This window comes from Cherax quadricarinatus, chromosome 9, assembly GCF_038502225.1.
Source record: "Cherax quadricarinatus isolate ZL_2023a chromosome 9, ASM3850222v1, whole genome shotgun sequence".
NCBI classification, from domain to species: Eukaryota; Metazoa; Arthropoda; class Malacostraca; order Decapoda; family Parastacidae; genus Cherax; species Cherax quadricarinatus.
In genome coordinates, this window is record NC_091300.1 from 53,673,919 (window position 1) to 53,698,920 (window position 25,002).

A 25,002-nucleotide genomic window follows, 5' to 3' on the forward strand; every position below is an offset into this window, starting at 1 on the left:
CACACACACACATGTATACACACATTCAATTGTGTACACACACACACACAGGGAGAGAGAGGACCTGGTAGCATTCAGTGATAAGTTGGGGCCAGGAGCTGAGTATCGATCCCTGCAACCACAATTAGGTGAGTGCAATTAGGTGAGTGCACACACACACACACACACACACACACACACACACACACACACACACACACACACACATCAACCAAATAACTGCTGCAGCAGATGGGCACCTAGCAAACCTAAGAATAGCATTCCAACATCTCAATAAGGAATCATTCAGGCGTGTATTGGAGTATGCAGCACCGGTTTGGAACCCACACCTAGACAAGCATGTAAGGAAATTAGAGAAAGTGCAAAGGTTTGCAACAAGACTAGTCCAAGAGCTAAGGGGCATGTCCTACGAGGAGTGGTTAAGGGAATTTGACCTGATGACACTGAAGGACAGGTGAGATGGGGGGATATGATAACAACATATTAAATACTGAGAGGAGTTGACAAGGTGGGCAGAGACAGGATGTTCCAGAGAAGGGACACAGCAACAAGGGATCACAATTGGAAGCTGAAGACTTACAGAAATGTTAAGAAGTATTTCCTCAGTCATAGAATTGTCAGGAAGTGGAACAGTCTGAGAAGTGATGTAGTGGAGGCAGCATCCATACATAGTTTTAAGAAGAGGTATGATAAATCTCATGGAGCAGGAAGAGTGACCTAGTAGCAACCAGTGAAGAGGCAGGGCCAGGAGCTGTGACTCGACCCCTGCAACCACAACTAGGCGAGTACACATCCAAAAAATAAAAATTATTTACCTTAATATATTTTGGCAGTGGTACTAAGGACAGCAGGACTGAGAGACTAGACAGACCCGTCTCAGTCATATCAACGTGACCCTGGAAAAAAAAATAAAGCCTATTGTATTTTCAATAAATATAAATTCAAACAATATCTGCCTATATCAAATATGAAGGGATTCAGGGAAACCGGCAGGCCGGACTTGAGTCCTGGAGATGGGAAGTACAGTGCCTGCACTCTGAAGGACGGGTGTTAATGTTGCAGTTTAAAAACTGTAGTGTAAAGCACCCTTCTGGCAAGACAGTGATGGAGTGAATGATGGTGAAAGTTTTTCTTTTTCGGGCCACCCTGCCTTGGTGGGAATCGGCCAGTGTGATAATAAAAAAAAAAAAATAAAATAAAATCAAATATGCTGCACTTTTGTCAAGACTGATGGTCTGAACACATCGACACTCCAGGCTGAGAGACTGTTGCCTCAAACTCCTTATCTTCCACCTTTTTCTGCACTGGACTGAAGAAGCCACTGTGTAGCAAAATGTTTCCAGAATAAATAGATCCAAATATTGTACAAGTGTCTCATTTATCTGCCAATATCACTAATGTTTATCTGTGTGCATCATCTTCTGGACCCAACTGACACAACACTACATAATGTGTTCACTTACACCACTGCTTTATCCTACTTAATCCTACTTTCAACTACCCTCAGACTAAAGTCACAGTTGTTCCTTGGCTTACGATGAAGCTACTTTCTGACATTCCCGTAGAAAGTCAAAAATATCAAATGTTGAATATGAATATATGCTAAATAAATAAGTAAATATATAAGTACTGTCACTGAATAAGTAAATAATTAGTGTAACTAACTAGTAATTACCAGAAGTGAAAGGTAAACAAATAAATACATGTTAGGTACTTCCCACCTTCAAGTTAGATAATTATCTTAAGTTTCATCTCCAAAGTAATTGCTTTTGTACTATCAAAAAGTTGAAATATCTTAAGTTGAACAATCATAAATCAAGGAACACTTACACTTCCCAGCATCTCTGATGATGCAATTCACACTTTCTTTATTAAGTTCTCATCTTCAATCATGACTTGACCCCAGGTATAATACCTCTTGTTGCCCAGGTATGATACCTCTGTTACCCAGGTATGATACCTCTGTTACCCAGGTATGATACCTCTGTTGCCTAGGTATGATACCTCTGTTACTCAGGTATGATACCTCTGTTGCCTAGGTATGATACCTCTGTTACTCAGGTATGATACCTCTGTTGCCTAGGTATGATACCTCTGTTACCCAGGTATGATACCTCTGTTGCCTAGGTATGATACCTCTGTTACTCAGGTATGATACCTCTGTCGCATTGAAGAGTGTTGATTGTGTAGTGTTCCTGGATCATGGTGTCATTATATTGAATGTTCCTGAATCATGGTGTCATTATATCGAGTGTTCCTCAATCATGGTGTCATTATATTGAGTGTTCCTGGATCATGGTGTCATTACATCGAGTGCTCCTGGATCATGTGTCATTATATCAAGTGTTCATGGATTATGGTGTCATCATATCGACTGTTCCTGGATCATAGTGTCATCATATCGAGTGTTCCTGGATCATGGTGTCATCACATCGAGTGTTCCTGGATCATGGTGTCATCATATTGAGTGTTCCTGGATTATGGTGTCACCATGTAGTGATCCTGGATCATGGTGTTATCATGTAGTGTTCCTGGGTAATGGTGTCATGTAGTCTTCCTGGATCATGGTGTCATCATGTACAGTGTTCCTGGATCGTGGTGTCATCATGTACAGTGTTCCTGGATCATGATGTCATCATGTACAGTGTTCCTGGATCATGGTGTCATCATGTAGTGTCCCTGGATCACTACCCTGCCCTGAGCCACCACCACTGCCCTGAGCCACCTCCACTACCCTGAGCCATCACCACTACCCTGAGCCACCATCACTAATTAATTTTCCCCAATTTGACTTCTAGACACCATACATGTTCCTCTGATAATAAAAAATTGTCTTTACCTGAAAAAACAGCTTGAAGAGCGATGAACTGGGACGAACGAGACTAGTCTCCATTAACACCTGCAGGAGTTCCAGACCAGACTGACTACACTGTTTACCACTCACTAGTCTGAAGTAAAATGTAAACAAATGTTCAGTGATAAACAATACTCATAAGTGAGCAAATATTTACATTCGAATTATTTAATAAACAATCGCAATAAAAAACTAAATTATTTTGTGTTTGTTACTTTATCTTCAAACACAGAGTACATTAGTAACCTATTAATGACCTTGATGTACTCTTTACCCTTTGACTGTTTTGGCTGAATATATACATCTTACAAGCCAATGCTTTCGACGTATTAATACGCCAAAATTCTAGTGGCTTCAAATCAAGCGGGAGAAAGCTGCTAGGCCCGAATGTGAGAGAACGGGTCTGTGTGGTCAGTGTGCACAGTATAAAAAAAATCCTGCAACACGCAGTGCATGAGAAAAAAAAACTCCGACTGTGTTTTTGGATTAAAACGCCAAATTTGAGGTGTATTTTCGTACAGTATTTATGGTTGTATTCTCATTTTCTTGGTCTCATTTGAAAGAATGGAAGACATATTACAGAAATAAGGATGATTTTGATTGGTATCATGATGAAAGGTACCTTGAAATTGAGCTCAAAGTAGTGGAAATGTTCGTTTTTGCCGGTGTTCAAGAGTAAATAAATCACGCCATACGTCCGATACACGTTAACTGGTGAGTCTAATATTCCTTCACAGTGTGCTGATATTATTTATACCATTTTTACAATAATGCAGTAGTCAGCATAGCAGTAAATCTTCTATTTTTTGTGAGAATAAAAATTCAAAATGGAAAGCAAGAGTAATATAAGAGGGGCCTGGAGACATGACTAATGAACAGAGAAAATGTTATTTTAGTGCCAGGAATGTCTGTCTTGTTTATTCTGGACCCTGTTTTGAAATTGGTATCTTTTTTCATTTGCATGAAATTGGCCAAATTGCCATTTTCTGACCACTTTATTGGATATTTGAAATTGGTAAATGGGAGGTTTATTGTGCTCAATCAATAGAACAAATGGAGTTCTAAAGAAATAGCTATGAGTTTGTTCGACTGGAACAATGGAATTGTCCGAAAATAGGGCTCAAAGTGGGCGAAATCGCTGATACGTATATATCACCGAGATAGCTAACTTCGCGAAAGCATAATTCCGTAAGTTTTCCATCATGTTTCACACTTTTGGTGTCGTTACCATTGGTAAATGATTCTCTATCATTTCATAAGAGTTTTTTTTTTTTTTTTCAAATATTTTGCAACATTGAGAGAGACTTCAGGATTTGGGGTTGCGACAGTCAAAGGGTTAATACACTATTATAACACAGAGTACAGTAGTAGCCTCTTAATGACCATAATGTACTCTTAATACATTATTATAACACAGAATACAGTAGTAACCTATAAATGACCTTAATGTACTCTTAATACACTATTATAATAGAGTACACTAGTAACCTATTAACGACCTTACTGTACTCTTAATACACTATTATAGCACAAAGTACAGTAGTAACCTATTAATGACCTTAATGTACTCTTAACCCTTTCAGGGTTTCGGCCGTACTAGTATGGCTTACGCACCAGAGTCCATGTCGTACCAGTGCTCATAAATTCTAGCGCCTTCAAATCTAGTGAGAGAAAGCTGGTAGGCCTACATATCAAAGAATGGGTCTATGTGGTCAGTGTGCACAGTATAAAAAATCCTGCAGCACACAGTGCGTAATGAGAAAAAAAAAACTTTGACCGTGTTTTTGGATTAAAACAGCGACTTTGCACTGTATTTTCGTATGGTATTTATTGTTGTATTCTAGTTTTCCTGGTCTCATTGTATAGAATGGAAGACATATTACAGAAATTGAGATGATTTTGACTGGTTTTTCAATGAAAAGTACCTTGAAATTGAGCTCAAAGTAGCAGAAATGTTCGATTTTTACCAAAGCTCAAAAGTAAACAGATCATGCCAAGCGTCCAATACACGTCAACTGGTGAGTCTAATATTCTTTCACAAGTGTGCCAATATTATTTATACCATTTCTACACTAATGCAGTAGTCTGCATAAAAGTAAATCTATTTTTTGTGAGAATAAAAATTCAAAACGGAAAGCAAAAGAATGTAAGAGGGGTATGGGGACGTGACTAATGAACAGAGGAAATGTTATTTTAGTGCCAGGAATGTCTTTCTTGTTTATTCTGGACCCTATTTGGAAATTGGCATCTTTTGAAATTTGTGTGAAATTGGCAAAATTGCTAAATTCTGACCACTGTATTGGATAGTTGAAATCTGTAAATTGGTTTCTTGTACTCATTCGATAGAAAAAAATGGAGTTCTAGCAAAATAGTTATGACTTTTGTCGACTAGTACATTGGAATTGGCCGAAAATAGGGCTCAAAGTGAGCAAAATCGCCGATGCTTAAACATCGTCGAGACCGCTAACTTCGCGAGAGCATAATTCCGTAAGTTTTCCACCAAATTTCATACTTTTGGTGTCATTATGACCGGGAAAAGATTCTCTATCTTTTCATAAGAAAAAAATTTTTTTTTTTTTAAATTTGGGGGACCCTGAGAACAAGTCTCTGAGAGGGCCTGTGGACCCTGAAAGGGTTATTACACTATTATAACACAGAGTACAATAGCAACCTATTAATGACCTTAATGTACTCTTAATACACTACTCACAATTATAACAATCAGGTTATAAAACACAACCAGGTTATACAACCAGGTTATAATATACAACCAGATTATACAACCAGTGTCCTGTATGGGGTATGGAATGTAGGAATAATTGGGAGTAAGGGAGTAAAAACCAGGGATTAAAATGCAACACATGTGAATCTTTATTGAAGAAATGTTTTGCCACAAAGTGGCTTCATCAGTCCAATACAAAGCAGAAGGGTGTAAGGAGAGGAGGAGTTTGAGGTAATCAGTCCCTCAGCCTGGAGTCGGTGTGTTCAGTCCATCAATCTTGTAGAATGTACAGCAAAGAGCCGTAGACGAGGTTTATATACTGTAGTCAGGCGAGGCGAAGCATATAAGGCACGTCTACGGCCCTTTGCTGTACATTCTACAAGACTGATGGACTGAACACACCGACTCCAGGCTGAGGGACTGATTACCTCAAACTCCTCCTCTCCTTACACCTTTCTACTTTGTATTGGACTGATGAAGCCACTGTGTGGTGAACCATTTCTTCAATAAAGATTCCCATATGTTGCATAAGTGTCTCAATTTTCATCTAGCTGCCTCGTACAACACCATCATCTCACTATTATATATATACATATATATATATATATATATATATATATATATATATATATATATATATATATATATATATATATATATATATATATATATATATATCTTCTTTCTTTCAACACACCAGCCGTATCCCACCGAGGCGGGGTGGCCCAAAAGGAAAAACAAAAGTTTCTCCTTTCACATTTAGTAATATATACAGGAGAAGGGGTTACTAGCCCCTTGCTCCTGGCATTTTAGTCGCCTCTTACAACACGCATAGCTTACGGAGGAAGAATTCTGTTCCACTTCCCCATGGAGAATATATATATATATATATATATATATATATATATATATATATATATATATATAAATACGTATATATATTCTAGCTACCTTGTATATCACCATCATCTCACTATTATTCTAGCTACCTTGTACATCACCATCATCTCACTATAGTCTAGCTACCTTGTACACCATTATCTCACTATTATTCTAGCCACCAACTAATTAACCCTTTGAAGGTCCAAGCCATAATTCTACGCCTTGTCCACAGGGTCCAAGAATTTAAAAAAAAAAATTCTTATGAAATGGTAGAATCTTTTTCTAAAGATAATAAAACAAAAAAGTACGAAATTTGATGGAAAATTTATGAAATTACACTATCGCAAATTTTACCACGTCAGTGATATTTACGAATCAGCGATTTTGCCCACTTTGACACCTATTATAGGCCAATGGACGTGTCAGCGGATGGGTCTATGAAAGATGAGGTGAATCATAGAATTGATGAGGGGAAAAGGGTGAGTGGTGCACTTAGGAGTCTGTGGAGACAAAGAACTTTGTCCTTGGAGGCAAAGAGGGGAATGTATGAGAGTATAGTTTTACCAACGCTCTTATATGGGTGTGAAGCATGGGTGATGAATGTTGCAGTGAGGAGAAGGCTGGAGGCAGTGGAGATGTCATGTCTGAGGGCAATGTGTGGTGTGAATATAATGCAGAGAATTCGTAGTTTGGAAGTTAGGAGGAGGTGCGGGATTACCAAAACTGTTGTCCAGAGGGCTGAGGAAGGGTTGTTGAGGTGGTTCGGACATGTGGAGAGAATGGAGCGAAACAGAATAACTTCAAGAGTGTATCAGTCTGTAGTGGAAGGAAGGCGGGGTAGGGGTCGGCCTAGGAAAGGTTGGAGGGAGGGGGTAAAGGAGGTTTTGTGTGCGAGGGGCTTGGACTTCCAGCAGGCATGCGTGAGCGTGTTTGATAGGAGTGAATGGAGACAAATGGTTTTTAATACTTGACGTGCTGTTGGAGTGTGAGCAAAGTAACATTTATGAAGGGGTTCAGGGAAACCGGCAGGCCGGACTTGAGTCCTGGAGATGGGAAGTACAGTGCCTGCACTCTGAAGGAGGGGTGTTAATGTTGCAGTTTAAAAACTGTAGTGTAAAGCACCCTTCTGGCAAGACAGTGATGGAGTGAATGATGGTGAAAGTTTTTCTTTTTCGGGCCACCCTGCCTTGGTGGGAATCGGCCAGTGTGATAATAAAAAATAAAAAATACATTATTCCAGTTCAAAATATTCCAATTCCAAAATAGGGTCCAGAATAAACAATGCAGGCATTCCTGGCACTAAAATAACATTTCCTCTGTTGATTACTTATGTTTCCAGGCTTTACAGATGAATTCCATTTTGACTTTTTATTCACATAAAGAATTTTTATTCATACTAAAAAATAGAAGATTTACTGTTATGTAATACTGTAATAATTGTATAAATAATATCAGCACATTCATGAACATATATTACATTCACCAGTTGATGTGTATTGGACAAGTAACATCATTTGTTTACTCTTGAATGTTAGCAAAAATTGAACATTTTCACTACTTTGAGCTCAATTTCAAGTTATTTTCAGTACTAAAACCAATCAAAATCATCTCTGTTTCTGTAATGTATCTTCCCTTCTATCTAATGAGACCAAGAAATCACGAATACAACTGTAAAAACCATACGAGAATACATTGCAGAATTAGCATTTTAATTCAAAAACACAGTCAAGTTTTTTTTTTTTCTCATTATGCACAGCGTGCTCCAGGATTTGTTTTACTGTATATGGTGCACATTTACCACACGGATCCATTCTCTCATTTCTAGGCCCAAATTTACCACTCACAGCCTATCTGAGTGAGTTGAGCTCATGATGTAGTACTATGGCTTGGACCCTGGCTTCAAAGCCATAGAACTACCGAGTAGACCCTCAAAGAGTTAAAGGAGTAACATCAGTTGTTCATTAATATTATGTACACTATACCCAGAACTATACTTCAGCAACAGAAAGTCTTACAAACATCTAAATAGTGATAATTATGTGCAACAACTTAAGATAATACGCTTCTGGTGAAGGAAGCTAAGATAAAGTGCGAGTCTTAAAAACTCACCTCAGAGTCATGTCCCATACTGGTGTCCATTTACCACCTGACTCATTATCAGCTTCACTTTGCCCATACACTGTTTTATAGCGCTGAGCAAGATCTTGAAGGCACCTGCAACACTTTACTCCTGAGACAATGTTATCTTCAACACGTAAATAACATAGTTATAAATCTTAGTTATTTTGCTGAACATTATTTTGGCTACTAATACAAACATTACTAGCCTGTTAAGCAATTATTATATCTACTGACATTAATACCACTAATGTTTAATTCAATAATGAAGATGGAATTTATTAATAAGATTAATGTTTTTATACCAAAAATGTTCAAACAAATATAAATTTACAATAAATACAAATGAATAATTATGATCACTTTATAATAATCATTACTGTTTACAGCCAATAATTTTCTAATAATATTAAAGAACAGAATGAGTGGAGAAAAAGAGGTTATGAGAGATTTTATGTATTGATGGAGTGTAACCAAAATATTTTCTATGACAGGATGGGTGTGAATGTTATAATTCTGAGCATCATTCAAACTGTAATATCAGTTCTCTTATGGCAAGAAATTCTGCACAGCTGTGTGAGAAGTGTTAGACAGTGTGCCTGTCTTGCAATTACTGCACTGAGGATTAAAACTTCACCATGTCTTGCTCTCAGTCACCCATGTAGGGTTAGCACTTCATATAAAAATTTTGTAATAATACAGTGGACCCTCGCCTAACGAACGCATCGCATAACATTAAATCCGCCTAGCGATACATTTTAACGCAAAAATTTTGCCTCGGCTAGCGCTAAAAAACTCGCTCAACGAGATTCGTTCGAGACATGTCCACGTGTGGCCTGAGCCTGCCTCACTTGTTCCATGGGTGCCAGTGTTTACAAGCCAGCCACCGCGGTCGCTTCCAAGCATACAATCGGAACATTTCATATTATCACAGCGTTTTTAGTGACTGCACCTGCAAAATAAGTCACCATGGGCCCCAAGAAAGCTTCTAGTGCCAACCCAACAGCAAAAAGAGTGAGAATTACTATGGATATGAAGAAAGAGATTGCTAAGTATGAAAGTGGAGTGCGTGTCTCCGAGCTGGCCAGGTTATACACAAAACCCCAATCAACCATCGCTACTATTGTGGCCAAGAAAACGGCAATCAAGGAAGCTGTTCTTGCCAAAGGTGCAAATTTGTTTTCGAAACAGAGATCGCAAGTGATAGAAGATGTTGAGAGACTGTTATTGGTGTGGATAAACGAAAAACAGATAGCAGGAGATAGCATCTCTCAAGCAATCATATGTGAAAAGGCTAGGAAGTTGCATGACGATTTAATTAGAAAAATGCTTGCAACTAGTGATGATGTGAGTGAATTTAACCCCTTCAGGGTCCAAGGCCAAAATCTGAAGTGGTGCTCCAGTGTCCAAGAAATTAAAAAAAAAAAAAAAAAAAAAAAAACTATTTTTTCTTACAGAATTAAAGAGCATATTTTTGTGAAGGTAATAAGACAAAAAAAAAAATTCTGATCAGTACTTACTAAGATACAGTGCCAAGAAGTTTGTCCAAAATGATGTGGTGGCGGCAACATCGAAGAATTCCACATACGCGCATTACAGTGGACCCCCGCATACCGATTTTAATCCGTGCAAGAGGGCTCATTGGTATGCGAAATAATCGGTATGCGAATGAATTTTCCCCATAAGAAATAATGGAAATCAAATTAATCCGTGCAAGACACCCAAAAGTATGAAAAAAAAAATTTTACCACATGAAATATACATTTTCCTACAAACAAAGAGAAGGATACATGCACAGTAGTAGAGTAGTACATGCACAGTATATATTGTGCATGTACTAGTCTACTAAATGAAGAATAAATGACACTTACCTTTATTGAAGATGCAGCAATGACTGATGAGACACTGTGTCCTGGGAGTGCCTTTTCCTCCTGAGTACTCTAGGTCCTGTTTGGCATTTTCTTCCAGAACAGGCCTTATCACACTGTGTATGTCACTACGATTCTTAAATCTCTCAAACCAACCTTTGCTGGCTTTAAATTCACCAATATGAGCACTAGTTCCAGGCATTTTTCCCTGTTCACCTGGGTGTTAGTCGACTGGTGTGGGTTGCATCCTGGGAGACAAGATTAAGGACCCCAATGGAAATAAGTTAGACAGTCTTCGATGACACTGACTTTTTTGGGTTATCCTGGGTGGCAAATCCTCTGGGGTTAATTGTTTCTTGGTATATTCTCAATAAGCCACACCAACAACAGTGCTACAGCAGCAGCAGACGATGCTACAGCAGCAGCAGACGATGCTACAGCAGCAGCAGACGATGCTACAGCAGCAGCAGATGATGCTACAGCAGCAGCAGCAGCAGACGATGCTACAGCAGCAGCAGCAGCAGACGATGCTACAGCAGCAGCAGACGATGCTACAGCAGCAGCAGACGATGCTACAGCAGCAGCAGCAGATGATGCTACAGCAGCAGCAGCAGCTGACAGTGCAGCAGCAGCAGCAGCTGTACCACCAATAGTAGCGATGGTTGATTGGGGTTCATTATACAACCTGGCCAGCTCGGAGACACGCACTCCACTTTCATACTTATCAATGATCTTTTTCTTCATCTCTATAGTAATTCTCACCCTTAATGCTGTAGGGTTGGCACTAGAAGCTTTCTTGGGGCCCATGGTCACTTATTTTCCAGATAAAATCACCAAAAACACTGTAATAATACGAAATGTTACGATTGTATGCTTGGATGCTACCGCGGAGGCTGGCTGGTAAACAATGCCACCGGCGGATCATGTGAGGCTGTGTTTGATAGGAGTTGTTTTGTTTAATATTCAAAACAGCGATCAGTGCTGATTTGAGGCACTTGCGTCTGCCTCGAATCAGCACTGATCGCTGTTTCGAATACTATTAAACAAAACAATGGGTGCTTCACCATCTCTGAAATCTTAGCAAGAATCCTCCTGAAAACAGTAAACCCTGCCATCACATAGTCTCTCCTGTTATACTACACAAAGCACATTACAGAGAGTGAACACTGAAACAGGCCTTCTCTTTCCAGTCTATATTTGTCCAACCTATTTTTATGTTACCCAAGTAATAGCTTTTATATCCTTCCACTCATGTACGAATTAATTGCTCTACCATATTATTACTACTACTACTACAACTTTTGTCACTACTACTACTACCACCTGTGAACACCTCACTCTGAGCCTTTATATACCCTCTGTGTCCATATACTGTTTGTATCGGCTTGACAAAGCTCCTGGAGAGCAAAACGTTGCCACAATAAAATGTCACATTAGTTGCACTTGTGTCCTTTTACTTTACATATTGTCGGTAATTCTACCATCATTATTACACTGATGAGCTGCAAGATCATCTTCAACAGCAAGAGGCCACACCTGAGGAAACTGCTTCGGAGGAGGAGACAGAGAAATTGAAGAAGTTGCATACCTCAAAGATTAAGGAAATGTGTGCAAAGTGGCTTGAAGTACGAACCTTTTTTGATGAAAATCGCCCTCACACAGCTATTGCAAGCCGTGCTGGTGACTATTACAATGACAATGTTGTGAACCACTTTAGGAAAGCCATAAAGGAACAGGAGGTATAGGTCTCTATGGACAGATATGTTGTGCAACAGAGGTCCAGTGACTCTCAAGCTGGTCCTAGTGGCATTAAAAGAAGGGAAGTAACCCCGGAAAAGGACTTGATACCTCAAGTCCTAATGGAAGGGGATTCCCCTTCTAAACATCAAAAACTTCCACACTCTCCCCTCCTCCCATCCCATCAATCATCACCAGATCTTCAATAAAGGTAAGTGTCAGTTTGTGTGTATTAAAATTAATATTTCATGTGGTAAAAATTTTTTTTTTTCAGACTTTGGGGTGTCAGGAACGGATTAATTTGATTTCCATTATTTCTTATGGAGAAAATTAATTCGGCTAACGATAATTTCAGCCAACGATGAGCTTTCGGGAACGGATTAATATCGTTAGCTGAGGGTCCACTGTAATAACTATAAAACAACCGAAACTTTGGAAAGTTTCCAAACAGAACCGACAGACGCAGAACTCATGGCAACACACCCCAGTTCACTTGTAGAGATTATTATTATAAAACACCATGGGGAGAGTGCTCTATAGATGTGTATATGATATCAGTAGTGGACAGTCAATGACTGTTGATACGTGTTCATCTGGCATTATGCATTTGTTTGTGAAGTGTTTTCCCCCACAATACAAACACCATACATTGTGTACATATTCTCTTCATGTTGGTGCAATAGAACATATAACAGCAACACTCCCATTCTCATGCAACACACCTTTTTTAGAGTGTATGATGTTAAGAGTGAAGGCATGTGAAAGGAATATTTTTCTACAGTCGTCGTCGTCGTCAGCAGCAGCAGCAGCAGCAGCAGCAGCAGCAGCAGCAGCAGCAGCAGCAGCAGCAGCAGCAGCAGCAGCAGCAGCAGCAGCAGCAGCAGCAGCAGCAGCAGCAGCAGCAGCAGCAGCAGCAGCAGCAGCAGCAGCAGCAGCAGCAGCAGCAGCAGCAGCAGCAGCAGCAGCAGCAGCAGCAGCAGCAGCAGCAGCAGCAGCAGCAGCAGCAGCAGCAGCAGCAGCAGCAGCAGCAGCAGCAGCAGCAGCAGCAGCAGCAGCAGCAGCAGCAGCAGCAGCAGCAGCAGCAGCAGCAGCAGCAGCAGCAGCAGCAGCAGCAGCAGCAGCAGCAGCAGCAGCAGCAGCAGCAGCAGCAGCAGCAGCAGCAGCAGCAGCAGCAGCAGCAGCAGCAGCAGCAGCAGCAGCAGCAGCAGCAGCAGCAGCAGCAGCAGCAGCAGCAGCAGCAGCAGCAGCAGCAGCAGCAGCAGCAGCAGCAGCAGCAGCAGCAGCAGCAGCAGCAGCAGCAGCAGCAGCAGCAGCAGCAGCAGCAGCAGCAGCAGCAGCAGCAGCAGCAGCAGCAGCAGCAGCAGCAGCAGCAGCAGCAGCAGCAGCAGCAGCAGCAGCAGCAGCAGCAGCAGCAGCAGCAGCAGCAGCAGCAGCAGCAGCAGCAGCAGCAGCAGCAGCAGCAGCAGCAGCAGCAGCAGCAGCAGCAGCAGCAGCAGCAGCAGCAGCAGCAGCAGCAGCAGCAGCAGCAGCAGCAGCAGCAGCAGCAGCAGCAGCAGCAGCAGCAGCAGCAGCAGCAGCAGCAGCAGCAGCAGCAGCAGCAGCAGCAGCAGCAGCAGCAGCAGCAGCAGCAGCAGCAGCAGCAGCAGCAGCAGCAGCAGCAGCAGCAGCAGCAGCAGCAGCAGCAGCAGCAGCAGCAGCAGCAGCAGCAGCAGCAGCAGCAGCAGCAGCAGCAGCAGCAGCAGCAGCAGCAGCAGCAGCAGCAGCAGCAGCAGCAGCAGCAGCAGCAGCAGCAGCAGCAGCAGCAGCAGGGAATAAGGAGGACGAGCCAGTCAAATACAAAGGAAGGGGAGCACTGCAAGGGAGCTAGGTGCCCACAGAGGGAGAGCAAGCGCACAGAGGTGCATGAAAGGGGAAGTGGTGAAATAAATAAAGAAGGAACAGAAACACGAGACAGAAGAGAGAAAGACAACCTAGAGGAGAACAAGGAAAGAGGAAAGGGGAAGAGGGAGAAGAAGAAAAAGAAAAAGAAAAAATGAGGAGTCAGGTTAAGTCACGGGTGTTCTGAAGTTTGGAGCATTTTACAATGTAGTGGGAGAGGAAGGCATCTACAGAGACGAAGCCAGGACTAAGATTCATACAAGGAAAGTTGTCTATTAGAGAGGATTCAACTAGACAGCGACTGCTCGAGTTGGAAGTAGGGAAGACAGTTTAAGCAAAAGACCAGTCAATAGGGTGGCTATGATCTCTGACATGACAGAAAAGAGCATTGTAAGTGTCGGCAAGCCTAACACTATTTGTGTGCTCCCTAAGTCTTATGCTTTGGTTTACATACTGAGTCTGAGGCATCTACATATATGTGCTGATGCAATGGTTTATGTACTGAGTCTACTCTTAAGATATTTACATATGTAATGGTGCAGTGGTTTATGTCTGAGTCAAGTCCAAGACATCTATGTATGTGTTCATGCAGTGGTTTATGTACTCAGTCTAAAACATCTACATGTGTATGTTGATGCTGTGGTGTAGAGAGACCGTCTGGCTTATATAACAACACAAATATTTACTCATGTGACTGATAAAAGAACACAAGTATGACTGACCACATAACATGCTCCTGTATCGCTGGTGTTCTACATTCAGAGAGAACATAGGTGAATAACTCAAGCATGAGAGAACATCTGGCTTGATCAAAGAAGGCACTGTAACTCTTCAGCAGCTCACGCAGTATTTGGTACCTGTCATCGTAAATAAAACAAAAATACTGTTGAACTCTCATCTTCAAAATAAAGGAAGACACAAATAAAAGCTTCTCATTACTACAAAAACCTTCAAGCTTCATCAAGAAAATAACAGATTCCCATTTATTAATTTTTTATTGTATTTTAATCAAGACATTATTAAGACTCAAACATATTTATATTTTTTTTCAATGGACTGGCAGCATCCCAGCAAGGCAGGGTGACCTAAAAAGAAAAAAAAAACAATGTTTTTCTTTTACATTTAGTAATGTATACAAGAGAAGGAATTACCAGCCCATTGATCCCGGCATTTTAGTCACCTCTTATGACACGCATATTTTACATACTGTATTTTTTAGGTATTTTTATTATTGCTAGTATTATTATTATTACTTTAGTATCATAAAAAGCCAATAATGAACAAAATACAAAATTCTTTATGTAGTAGAGCACTAAATTAAGAACATGATATTGTTATTTACCATGGTATTATATGGAGTTGTGTTCCCTCTTGACGCAGTAAATGCAACAAGGGCTGTAAACCAACTTCAATTCTTCTCCTCTTGCTGGGCCTCAAACTTTGTGAGAAACTTGGTTCACTACTGCTTAACTGAGTTATATTAAATACTCCATATTCACTGTTCTCTTGGAAAATCTATAAAAAAAAAAAAAAAAAAAAGAGAGAGAGAGAGAGAGAAGTTCAATTACAACTTTAAGAGCTGATGCTCAAAGTTCATAAGAATCCTTCAACAATAATTACACTGTAGCCTTGTAACAACACACTACTAGCAACATTATCCTCCAAGAACACAAGTAAATTGTCAGGTAATTTGTCTACCTTTAAGTTAAAATAATCTCACCTCCCCCCATGAAGGACCATCACCACAAACAAACACAAATGCACAAACACAAATGCACAAACACACACACACACACACACACACACACACACACACACACACGGACGAGGATGAGGCAGGACTGCAAAGAGACCTGGACAGGCTGGACATGTGGTCCAGTAACTGGCTTCTCGAATTCAATCCTGCCAAATGCAAAGTCATGAAGATTGGGGAGGGGCAAAGAAGACCGCAGACAGAGTATAGGCTAGGTGGACAAAGACTACAGACCTCACTCAGGGAGAAAGACCTTGGGGTGACCATAACACCGAGCACATCACCGGAGGCACACATCAACCAAATAACCGCTGCAGCATACGGGCGCCTGGCAAACCTGAGAATAGCGTTCCGATACCTTAATAAGGAATCGTTCAAGACACTGTACACTGTGTATGTTAGGCCCATACTGGAGTATGCAGCACCAGTCTGGAACCCACACCTGGTTAAGCACGTCAAGAAGTTAGAGAAAGTACAAAGGTTTGCAACAAGGCTAGTCCCAGAGCTCAAGGGAATGTCGTACGAGGAAAGGTTAAGGGAAATCGGACTGACGACACTGGAGGACAGAAGGGTCAGGGGAGACATGATAACAACATACAAGATACTGCGGGGAATAGACAAGGTGGACAGAGATAGGATGTTCCAGAGAGGGGACACAGGGACAAGGGGTCACAACTGGAAGCTGAAGACTCAGACGAGTCACAGGGACGTTAGGAAGTATTTCTTCAGTCATAGAGTTGTCAGCAAGTGGAATAGCTTAGCAAGTGAAGTAGTGGAGGCAGGAACCATACATAGTTTTAAGAAGAGGTATGACAAAGCTCAGGAAGCAGAGAGAGAGAGGACCCAGTAGCGATCAGTGAAGAGGCGGGGCCAGGAGCTGAGTCTCGACCCCTGCAACAACAATTAGGTGAGTACAATTAGGTGAATACACACACACACACACACACCTACCTCTGCATGCTTTTACTTCCTAAATGTCAGGAATTGAAGGCTGAGAACCAACATTAAAAATTAAATTTATCACTACTGAAGGCATGAAGGAGCAAGGTCACACCTCTCAACATATTTAGAGGCATCCACCCAGGGAGGTACTACCATCTTGTGGCAGTAGGTTGGTAGATAGCAACTACCCAGGGAGGTACTACTATCTTGTGGTAGTAGGTTGGTAGATAGCAACTACCCAGGGAGGTACTACTATCTCGTGGTAGTAGGTTGGTAGATAGCAACTACCCAGGGAGGTACTACTATCTTGTGGTAGTAGGTTGGTAGACAGCAACTACCCAGGGAGGTACTACTATCTTGTGGTAGTAGGTTGGTAGATAGCAACTACCCAGGGAGGTACTACTATCTTGTGGTAGTAGGTTGGTAGATAGCAACTACCCAGGGAGGTACTACCATCTTGTGGTAGTAGGTTGGTAGATAGAAACTACACAGGGAGGTACTACCATTCTGTGGTAGTAGGTTGGTAGACAGCAACTACCCAGGGAGGTACTACCATCCTGTGGTAGTAGGTAGTAGACAGCAACCACCCAGGGAGGTAGGGAGGTACTATCATCTTGTGGTAGTAGGTTGGTAGATAGCAACTACACAGGGAGGTACTACCATTCTGTGGTAGTAGGTTGGTAGACAGCAACTACCCAGGGAGGTACTACCATCTTGTGGTAGTAGGTTGGTAGATAGCAACTACACAGGGAGGTACTACCATTCTGTGGTAGTAGGTTGGTAGACAGCAACCACCCAGGGAGGTACTACCATCCTGTGGTAGTAGGTTGGTAGACAGCAACCACCCAGGGAGGTACTACCATCCTGTGGTAGTAGGTTGGTAGACAGCAACTACCCAGGGAGGTACTACCATCCTGTGGTAGTAGGTAGTAGACAGCAACCACCCAGGGAGGTAGGGAGGTACTATCAACCTGTGGAAGTAGGTTGGTAGACAGCAACCTCCCACAGAGGAACTACTGTACTGTGGTAGTAGGTTGGCAGACCAACCACTCACAGAGGTACTACCATCTTGTGGAAGTAGGTTGGTAGACAGCAACTGCCCAGGGAGGTACTACCATCCAGTGGTAGTAGGTTGGTAGACAGCAACTGCCCAGGGAGGTACTACCATTCTGTGGTAGTAGGTTGGTAGACAGCAACTACCCAGGGAGATACTACCATCTTGTAGTAGTAGGTTGGTAGATAGCAACTACCCAGGGAGGTACTACCATCCTGTGGTAGTAGGTTAGTAGACAGCCCAGGGAGGTACTATCAACCTGTGGAAGTAGGTTGGTAGACAACGACCACCCAGGTACATACTATCATCCTGTGGTAGTAAGCTGGTAGACAGCAACCTCCCACAGAGGTACTACTGTCCTATGGTAGTAGGTTGGTAGACCAACCACTCGCAGAGGTACTACCATCTTGTGGAAGTAGGTTGGTAGACAGCAACTGCCCAGGGAGGTACTACCATCCAGTGGTAGTAGGTTGGTAGACAGCAACTGCCCAGGGAGGTACTACCATTCTGTGGTAGTAGGTTGGTAGACAGCAACTACCCAGCGAGGTACTACCATCTTGTGGTAGTAGGTTGGTAGATAGCAACTACCCAGGTACGTACTAACATCCTGTGGTAGTAGGCTGGTAGACAGCAACCTCCCACAGAGGTACTACTGTCCTGTGGTAGTAGGTTGGTAGACCAACCACTTGCAGAGGTACTACCATCTTGTGGAAGTAGGTTGGTAGACAGCAACTGCCCAGGGAGGTACTACCATCTTGTGGTAGTAGGTTGGTAGACAGCAACTGCCCAGGAAGAAAATGCCAAAGAGGACCTTCATTACACAAGAGGAAAAGGCAATGCCAGGACACAAGCCTATGAAAGACAGGCTGACGCTAATGTTCTGTGCTAATGCTAGTGGGGATTTCAAAGTGAAGCCATTACTAGTGTACTATTCTGAAAATCCCAGAGTGTTCAGGAAAAACAATGTTATGAAGAGTAAACTGTGTGTGTTTTGGAAATCTAATAGTAAGGCATGGGTCACGAGGGAAATTTTCGTCGAGTGGTTCAATGAAGTGTTTGGCCCTAGTGTGAAGGAGTATCTCCTGGAAAAGAAATTGGATCTCAAGTACCTGCTAGTAATGGAGAATGCACCTGCTCATCCTCCAAACTTGGATGACCTAATTTTCGAGGAGTTTGGGTTCATCACAGTAAAGTTCTTGCCCCCGAATACCACTCCTCTCCTCCAGCCCATGGACCAGCAGGTCATTGCAAACTTTAAAAAACTCTACACAAAAGTAATGTTTCACAGGTGCTTGACTGTGACCACAGACACTCACTTGACCCTAAGGGAATTTTGGAGAGAACACTTCAGCATCCTCCATTGCATAACCCTTATAGGTATGGCTTGGGAGGGAGTGACTACCAGGACTTTGAACTCTGCCTGGAGAAAATTATGGCCAGATTGTGTCAACAAGAGGGATTTTGAAGGGTTTGGGACTGACCCTGATGAGCCTATGTCTGTTGTAAAATCAATTGTGGCACTGGGGAGTTCCATGGGGTTGGATGTGAGTTTGGAGGATGTGGAAGAATTGGTGGAAGACCACAATGAAGAGCTCACCACTGAGGAGCTGCAAGAGCTTCAGCAGGAAGAGCAACAGATCGCAGCTCAGAATCTTGCTGCAGAGGAGGAGGAAGAGAGATGGAAGAAGGTGCCTTCTTCAGAAATTAAGGAGATTTTTGCAATGTGGGGTAAGATGGAAAGATTTATGGAGAAACATCACCCTAACAAGGTTGTTGCAAGCCATGTTGGCAACATGTACAGTGACAAAGTCTTGGGCCATTTTAGGGAAGTGTTAAAGAGACGCCAGAAACAGAGCTCTCTGGACAGTTATTTTGCGAGACAGGACTCCAGTGACTCTCAAGGTGGTCCTAGTGGCATTAAGAAACAGAGAAGAGAAGCAACCCCAGAAAAGCAATTGGTACCTGAGGTGTTGCTGGAAGGGGATTCCCCTTCCAAACTATAAACAATCCACTCTCTCTCCTCCTCCAGTCTCCCATACACTAAGAAGAATCTCCAATAAAGGTAAGTGTTATGCTGTTAATGTTTCATTCATCATTTCCCATTGTCTTGTTTATGTACTACATGTATATTTCATGTAAAATTTTTTTTTGTTTTAATACTTCTGGGTGTCAGGAATGGATTAATTGTATTTACATTATTTCTTATGGGGAAAATTGATTCGCAAATCGTAAATTTCGTTTATAGTAGCTCCTCCAGGAACGGATTAATTATGAAAAACGAGGGACCACTGTATACCTAGTTGGACGAATCTTATTGTGGTTGGCTGGTCCAGTGGCTAACACGACGGTCTGGAGTTTTTAGACTCTCTGATCGCGGGTTCTATCCCCGTCCGTGTTATGGTTTATTCAACATCTTACCAGAAGATATCAGAAGCATGGCTGGAACAAGTGTAGAAGCCTTCTCGGAAACTGGACAAGTATCTTCACCAGGTGCCAGATCAACCAGGCTGTGATAGATATATGGGGCAGCGGGCGTCCAGCAGAAACAGCATGGTTGACCAGGCAAGCACCGGATGAGCCTGGCCCATGGCCGGGCTCAGAGAGTAGAGAAACTCTTGAAACTCTTCAAAGGTATATCAAAGGTATCAGCTCTGAGGCTGATACCTTTGTTTAATGCAGATGAGACAGGTTAATTCTGGAAGATGTAACTGAGAACACACGCACGAGCCTGGCCCATGGCCGGGCTCAGAGAGTAGATATATTCTCGAAATTCTTCAAAGGTATATCAAAGGTATATATCAGCAAACAAGAAAATTGTTCCTGTACTCAAGGCTACAAAAGATCATTTTAGCTTGCTTCTTTGTAGTAATGCATCACATTATGGTTGACTCAGACTTTCTTCACTAAGTGGTACAAGCATCACTATTTCTGAAGAATGTATCAGTCACTGAATAACCTTGCATTCAGGGTGTTCCTCATCCTTGATAATTGTTTTAGTCATCATCAGGGTGTTCCTCATCCTTGATAATTGTTGTAGTCATCCTCAGGTTGTTCCTTGTCCTTGATAATTGTTGTAGTTGTCCTCAGGGTGTTCCTTGTCCTTGATAATTGTTGTAGTCATCCTCAGGGTGTTCCTCATCCTTGATAACTGTTGTAGTCATCATCACAGTATTCCTTGTCCTTGATAATTGTTACAGTCATCCTCAGAGTGTTCCTCATCCTTGATAATTGTAGCAGTCATCCTCAACTCCTGGAGGATGTGGAGCCAGGTGTCATGACTGATTTTTTACCACCACATATGACATACTTGAAGATACAACCACTGGATCAGAGAGTTATAAAAAAATTAAAGTGCCACTACAGAGGCAGCATGTTGCAGAAACTAGTGACAGCAAAAATTTAACATTTCTGCTATTTTGAGGTCAATTTCAAGCCACTTACAGTTTCAGAACCAATCAAAATCATCTCTATTTCTGTAATATATCTTCCATTATATCAATTGACACCAAGAAACTAGGAATACAACCATAGAAACTATAGGAAAATACATCGTGAAGAACCAGTTTTAACCCTTTGAGGGTCCATCCCATAGTTCTATGGCTTTGAGGCCAGAGTCTAAGCCAGAGTTCTACACCATGAGCTCAGCTCACTCAGATAAGCTGTGAGTGGTAAATTTGGGCCTAGATATGAGAAATTCATCTGTGTGGTAAATGTGCATCATATAAAACAAATCTTGCAGCACGCAGTGCATAATGAGAAAAAACTGAGATCGTGTTTTTTTATTAAAACAGTGACTTTGCGGTGTATTTTCATATGTTTTTTATGGTTGTATTTGCAGTTTCTTGGTCTCATTTGATAGAATGGAAGATATATTACAAAAACAGAGATGATTTTAATTGGTTTTAGTACTAAAAATAGTTTGAAATTGAGCTGAAAGTAGCAGAAATGATCGATTTCTGCCAATGTTCAAGAGTAAACAAATAACGTTATACATCCAATACACGACAGCTGGTGGGTCTAAAATGCGTTCATGAATGTACTGATATTATTTATACAAACATTACAATATTGCATAAGAGTAAAGCTATCTTTTTATGGGAATAAAAAATCGAAGTGGAATTCATTTGTAAAGCCTGAAAATGTAAATAATAAGCAAAGGAAATGCTATTTTAGTGCCAGGAATGTCTGCATTGTTTATTCTGGACCTTATTTTAAAACTGGAATATTTTGAACTCAGTGTGAAATTGGCCAAATTACCAATTTCCAATCACTTTATTGGGTAGTTGAAATAGCTGATTGGGTGATTACTTGTGCTCATTTGATAAAATCTAAGTAATACTAGTGAAACAGCTAAGAATTTAGTCAAATGGAATAATGTAATTGGCCTAAAATACGAGTCAAAGCCGGCCAAATCGCCGATGCGTAAATATCACTGACGCAGCAAAATTTGCGAGTGTGATTTCATCGATTTTCTCTCAAATTTTGTACTTTTTGTTTTATCTTCAAAAAAAGATTCTCTACCATTTCAAGAGAAAAAAATAAAAATTTTGAGGGGAAAATTTTTGGGCCCTGGTTGTCGCTGGACCCTCAAAGGTTTAAACCAAAAACATGGTCACATTTTTTCTCATTATGCACTGCATGCTGCAGGATTTTTTATATGGTGCACACTCACCACATAGATGCAGTCTCTCATATCTAGGCCCAAATTTACCACTCACAGCTTATCTGAGTGAGCTGAGTTCATGGTGTAGTACAATAGGACTGACCCGAGCTTCAAAGACATAGTACAATGGGACCAACACCGAAAGGGTTAATAAGGAAGAATATACACTCATACAACATACTACAGAGGTAAAAAAAATAAATCCCTCTTCACTTTGTACATATGCAGTGTACAAAATACTTGATTCATTACCTTATGAGAAAGTCTTGCTGTCAATGTCACAAGTTGTGAAGGTATAGTGTAGGTGTCAGCACTCTGAGATGATGATGATGCCAGTTTATTTTTCACTGACAGTTGATAAATATGGTCATGGATGAGCTGATAAAGGCGCAGCAGACACCGCTGCCATGTTTCACAATCTTGTACAAAACTGCTGACCTCATTCATTTCACCACCTGATAAAAAAAACTAAGTTTCAGTAGTGTAGCCATATTGTACTTTAAGACAAACAGATAATTGTACATCTATGGTAAAATGCACACACTTTAACCCCTTGACTGTCGCAACCCTCAATCCTGAGGTGTCTCCAGGTGTCGCAAAATTAAAAAAAAAAATTTTTTTTTTTCTTATGAAATGACAGAGAATCTTTCCCCAATTGTAATGACACAAAAAAAAACGAAATTTGATGAAAAACTGACGAAATTACGCTCTCGTGAAGTTAGCGACCTCGGCAATATTTACAAACGGCGATTTCGCCCACTGTGTGCCCTATTTTCGGCTAATTCCATTGTTTCAGTCGACACCAAACTCATAGCTATTTCTTTAGAACTGCATTTTTTCTATCGATTGAGTATAAGAAACTGTCCATTTACCGATTTCAACTACCCAATAACGTGGTCAGAAATTTGCAATTTGGCCAATTTCACGAAATTTAAAAAATATGACAATCTCAAAATTGGGTCCAGAATGAACAATGCAGACATTCCTGGTTCTAAAATAACATTTTCTTTGTTCATCAGTCACATCTCCAGGCCCCTCTGATATTACTCTTGCTTTCTATTTTGAACTTTTATTCAAACAAAACATAGAAGATTTATTGTTATGCAGACTACTGCAATACTGTAATAATTGTACAAAAAATGTCAACCCATTCATGACTGCATATTAGAATGGCTAGTTGGACATTTATTGGACAATGACATCATTTGTTTACTTTTGAACATTGGCAAAAATCAAACATTTCCCCTAATTTGAGCTCCATTTCCAGGTTCTTTTTATAGTAAAACCAATCAAAATCACCTCTATTTCTATAATATGTTTTCCATTCTATCAAATGAGACCAACAAAACAAGAATACAACCATAAATACTATAGGAAAATAGACCACAAATTCGGCATTTTAATTAAAAAAATGATCAGTTTTTTTTTCTCATTATGCATTGCGTGCTCCAGGATTTTTTTTATATGGTGCACACTGACCACACAGACCCATTCTCTCACCTGTGGGCCTACCAGCTTCCTCCTGCTTGATTTGAAGCCGCTAGAATTTATGAGTATATATACGTCAAACACGGTACCTCGTAAGACGTACAGGTCTCCCTCAACATTCGCGAGGGTTAGGGGATCAAGAGCCTCGTGAATGTTGAAAAACCGTGAATGTTTGGTGCCCCAATATATTGTAGGGAAATATAATACAATGCTGCTTCCTTAACTTGTCCAACCATGAACAATCATAAAGTACATGAAAACGTCGTAAATTGTACTAAATACATACGTTATGCCTTAATAACATGTATGTTATTAAATACCACTGCCTCAACCAATGCGAGTCCCTACTACCCTCCCTCCGACCCCCCACAACTGGCAGCCAGCCCTCCCACCACTGTGTGGTGAGAGTTTTGTTTGGTCATTATTTGCTATTAAACTACAGTATAAATAATGTAAACCCATCCATGACTGCATATTAGAATGGCTATTCAGACAGGTATTGGGAGGTGACACCATGTGTTTACTCTTGAACACTGCAAAGAATCAAACATTTCTGCTACTGCTAATAATAATAATAATAATAATAATAATAATAATAATATAATAATATAATAATAATAATAATAATAATAATAATAATATAATAATAAAAATAATAATAATAATAATATAATAATAATAATAATAATATAATAATAATAATAATAATAATAATAATAATAATAATAATAATAATAATAATAATATAATAATAATAATAATAATAATAATAAATACGATAAAATTGAAGAAGGAAATTGTACAAAAATACGAGGGTTGAAGCAGTGGTGAAGGAAGTGGTTGACACATCGTCAGTGTGGCTTTGTTTATGCTGGAGTGAGTATTAGTCTCCGTGCTCTTCCAAACATTTCACAATAATTCATTGTACAGTGGACCCCCGCATACCGTACGCATCGCATACCGTACAATCCGCATACCGGTCGCTTTGATCGCAAAATTTTGCCTCGCATACCGCCCAAAAACCCGCTCACCGCCCTTCGTCC

The 25,002-nt window shown here is 40.8% G+C and overlaps 1 protein-coding gene across 4 annotated transcripts in view; it reads right to left on the minus strand.

The window, feature by feature from the left end:
• Positions 1-25,002, minus strand: part of tefu (Serine/threonine-protein kinase tefu) — an 844,515-nt gene that overhangs the window by 682,596 nt on the left and 136,917 nt on the right. For all 4 annotated transcript variants that reach the window (XM_070083426.1, XM_070083425.1, XM_070083427.1 and 1 more), the window contains exons 8-13: positions 22,724-22,926; positions 15,402-15,574; positions 14,782-14,916; positions 8,568-8,672; positions 2,840-2,948; positions 816-896 (exon numbers count right to left, since the gene is read on the minus strand). In XM_070083426.1, the coding sequence (XP_069939527.1) occupies positions 816-896; positions 2,840-2,948; positions 8,568-8,672; positions 14,782-14,916; positions 15,402-15,574; positions 22,724-22,926 (806 nt within the window). The remainder of the gene's footprint in view (positions 1-815; positions 897-2,839; positions 2,949-8,567; positions 8,673-14,781; positions 14,917-15,401; positions 15,575-22,723; positions 22,927-25,002) is intronic.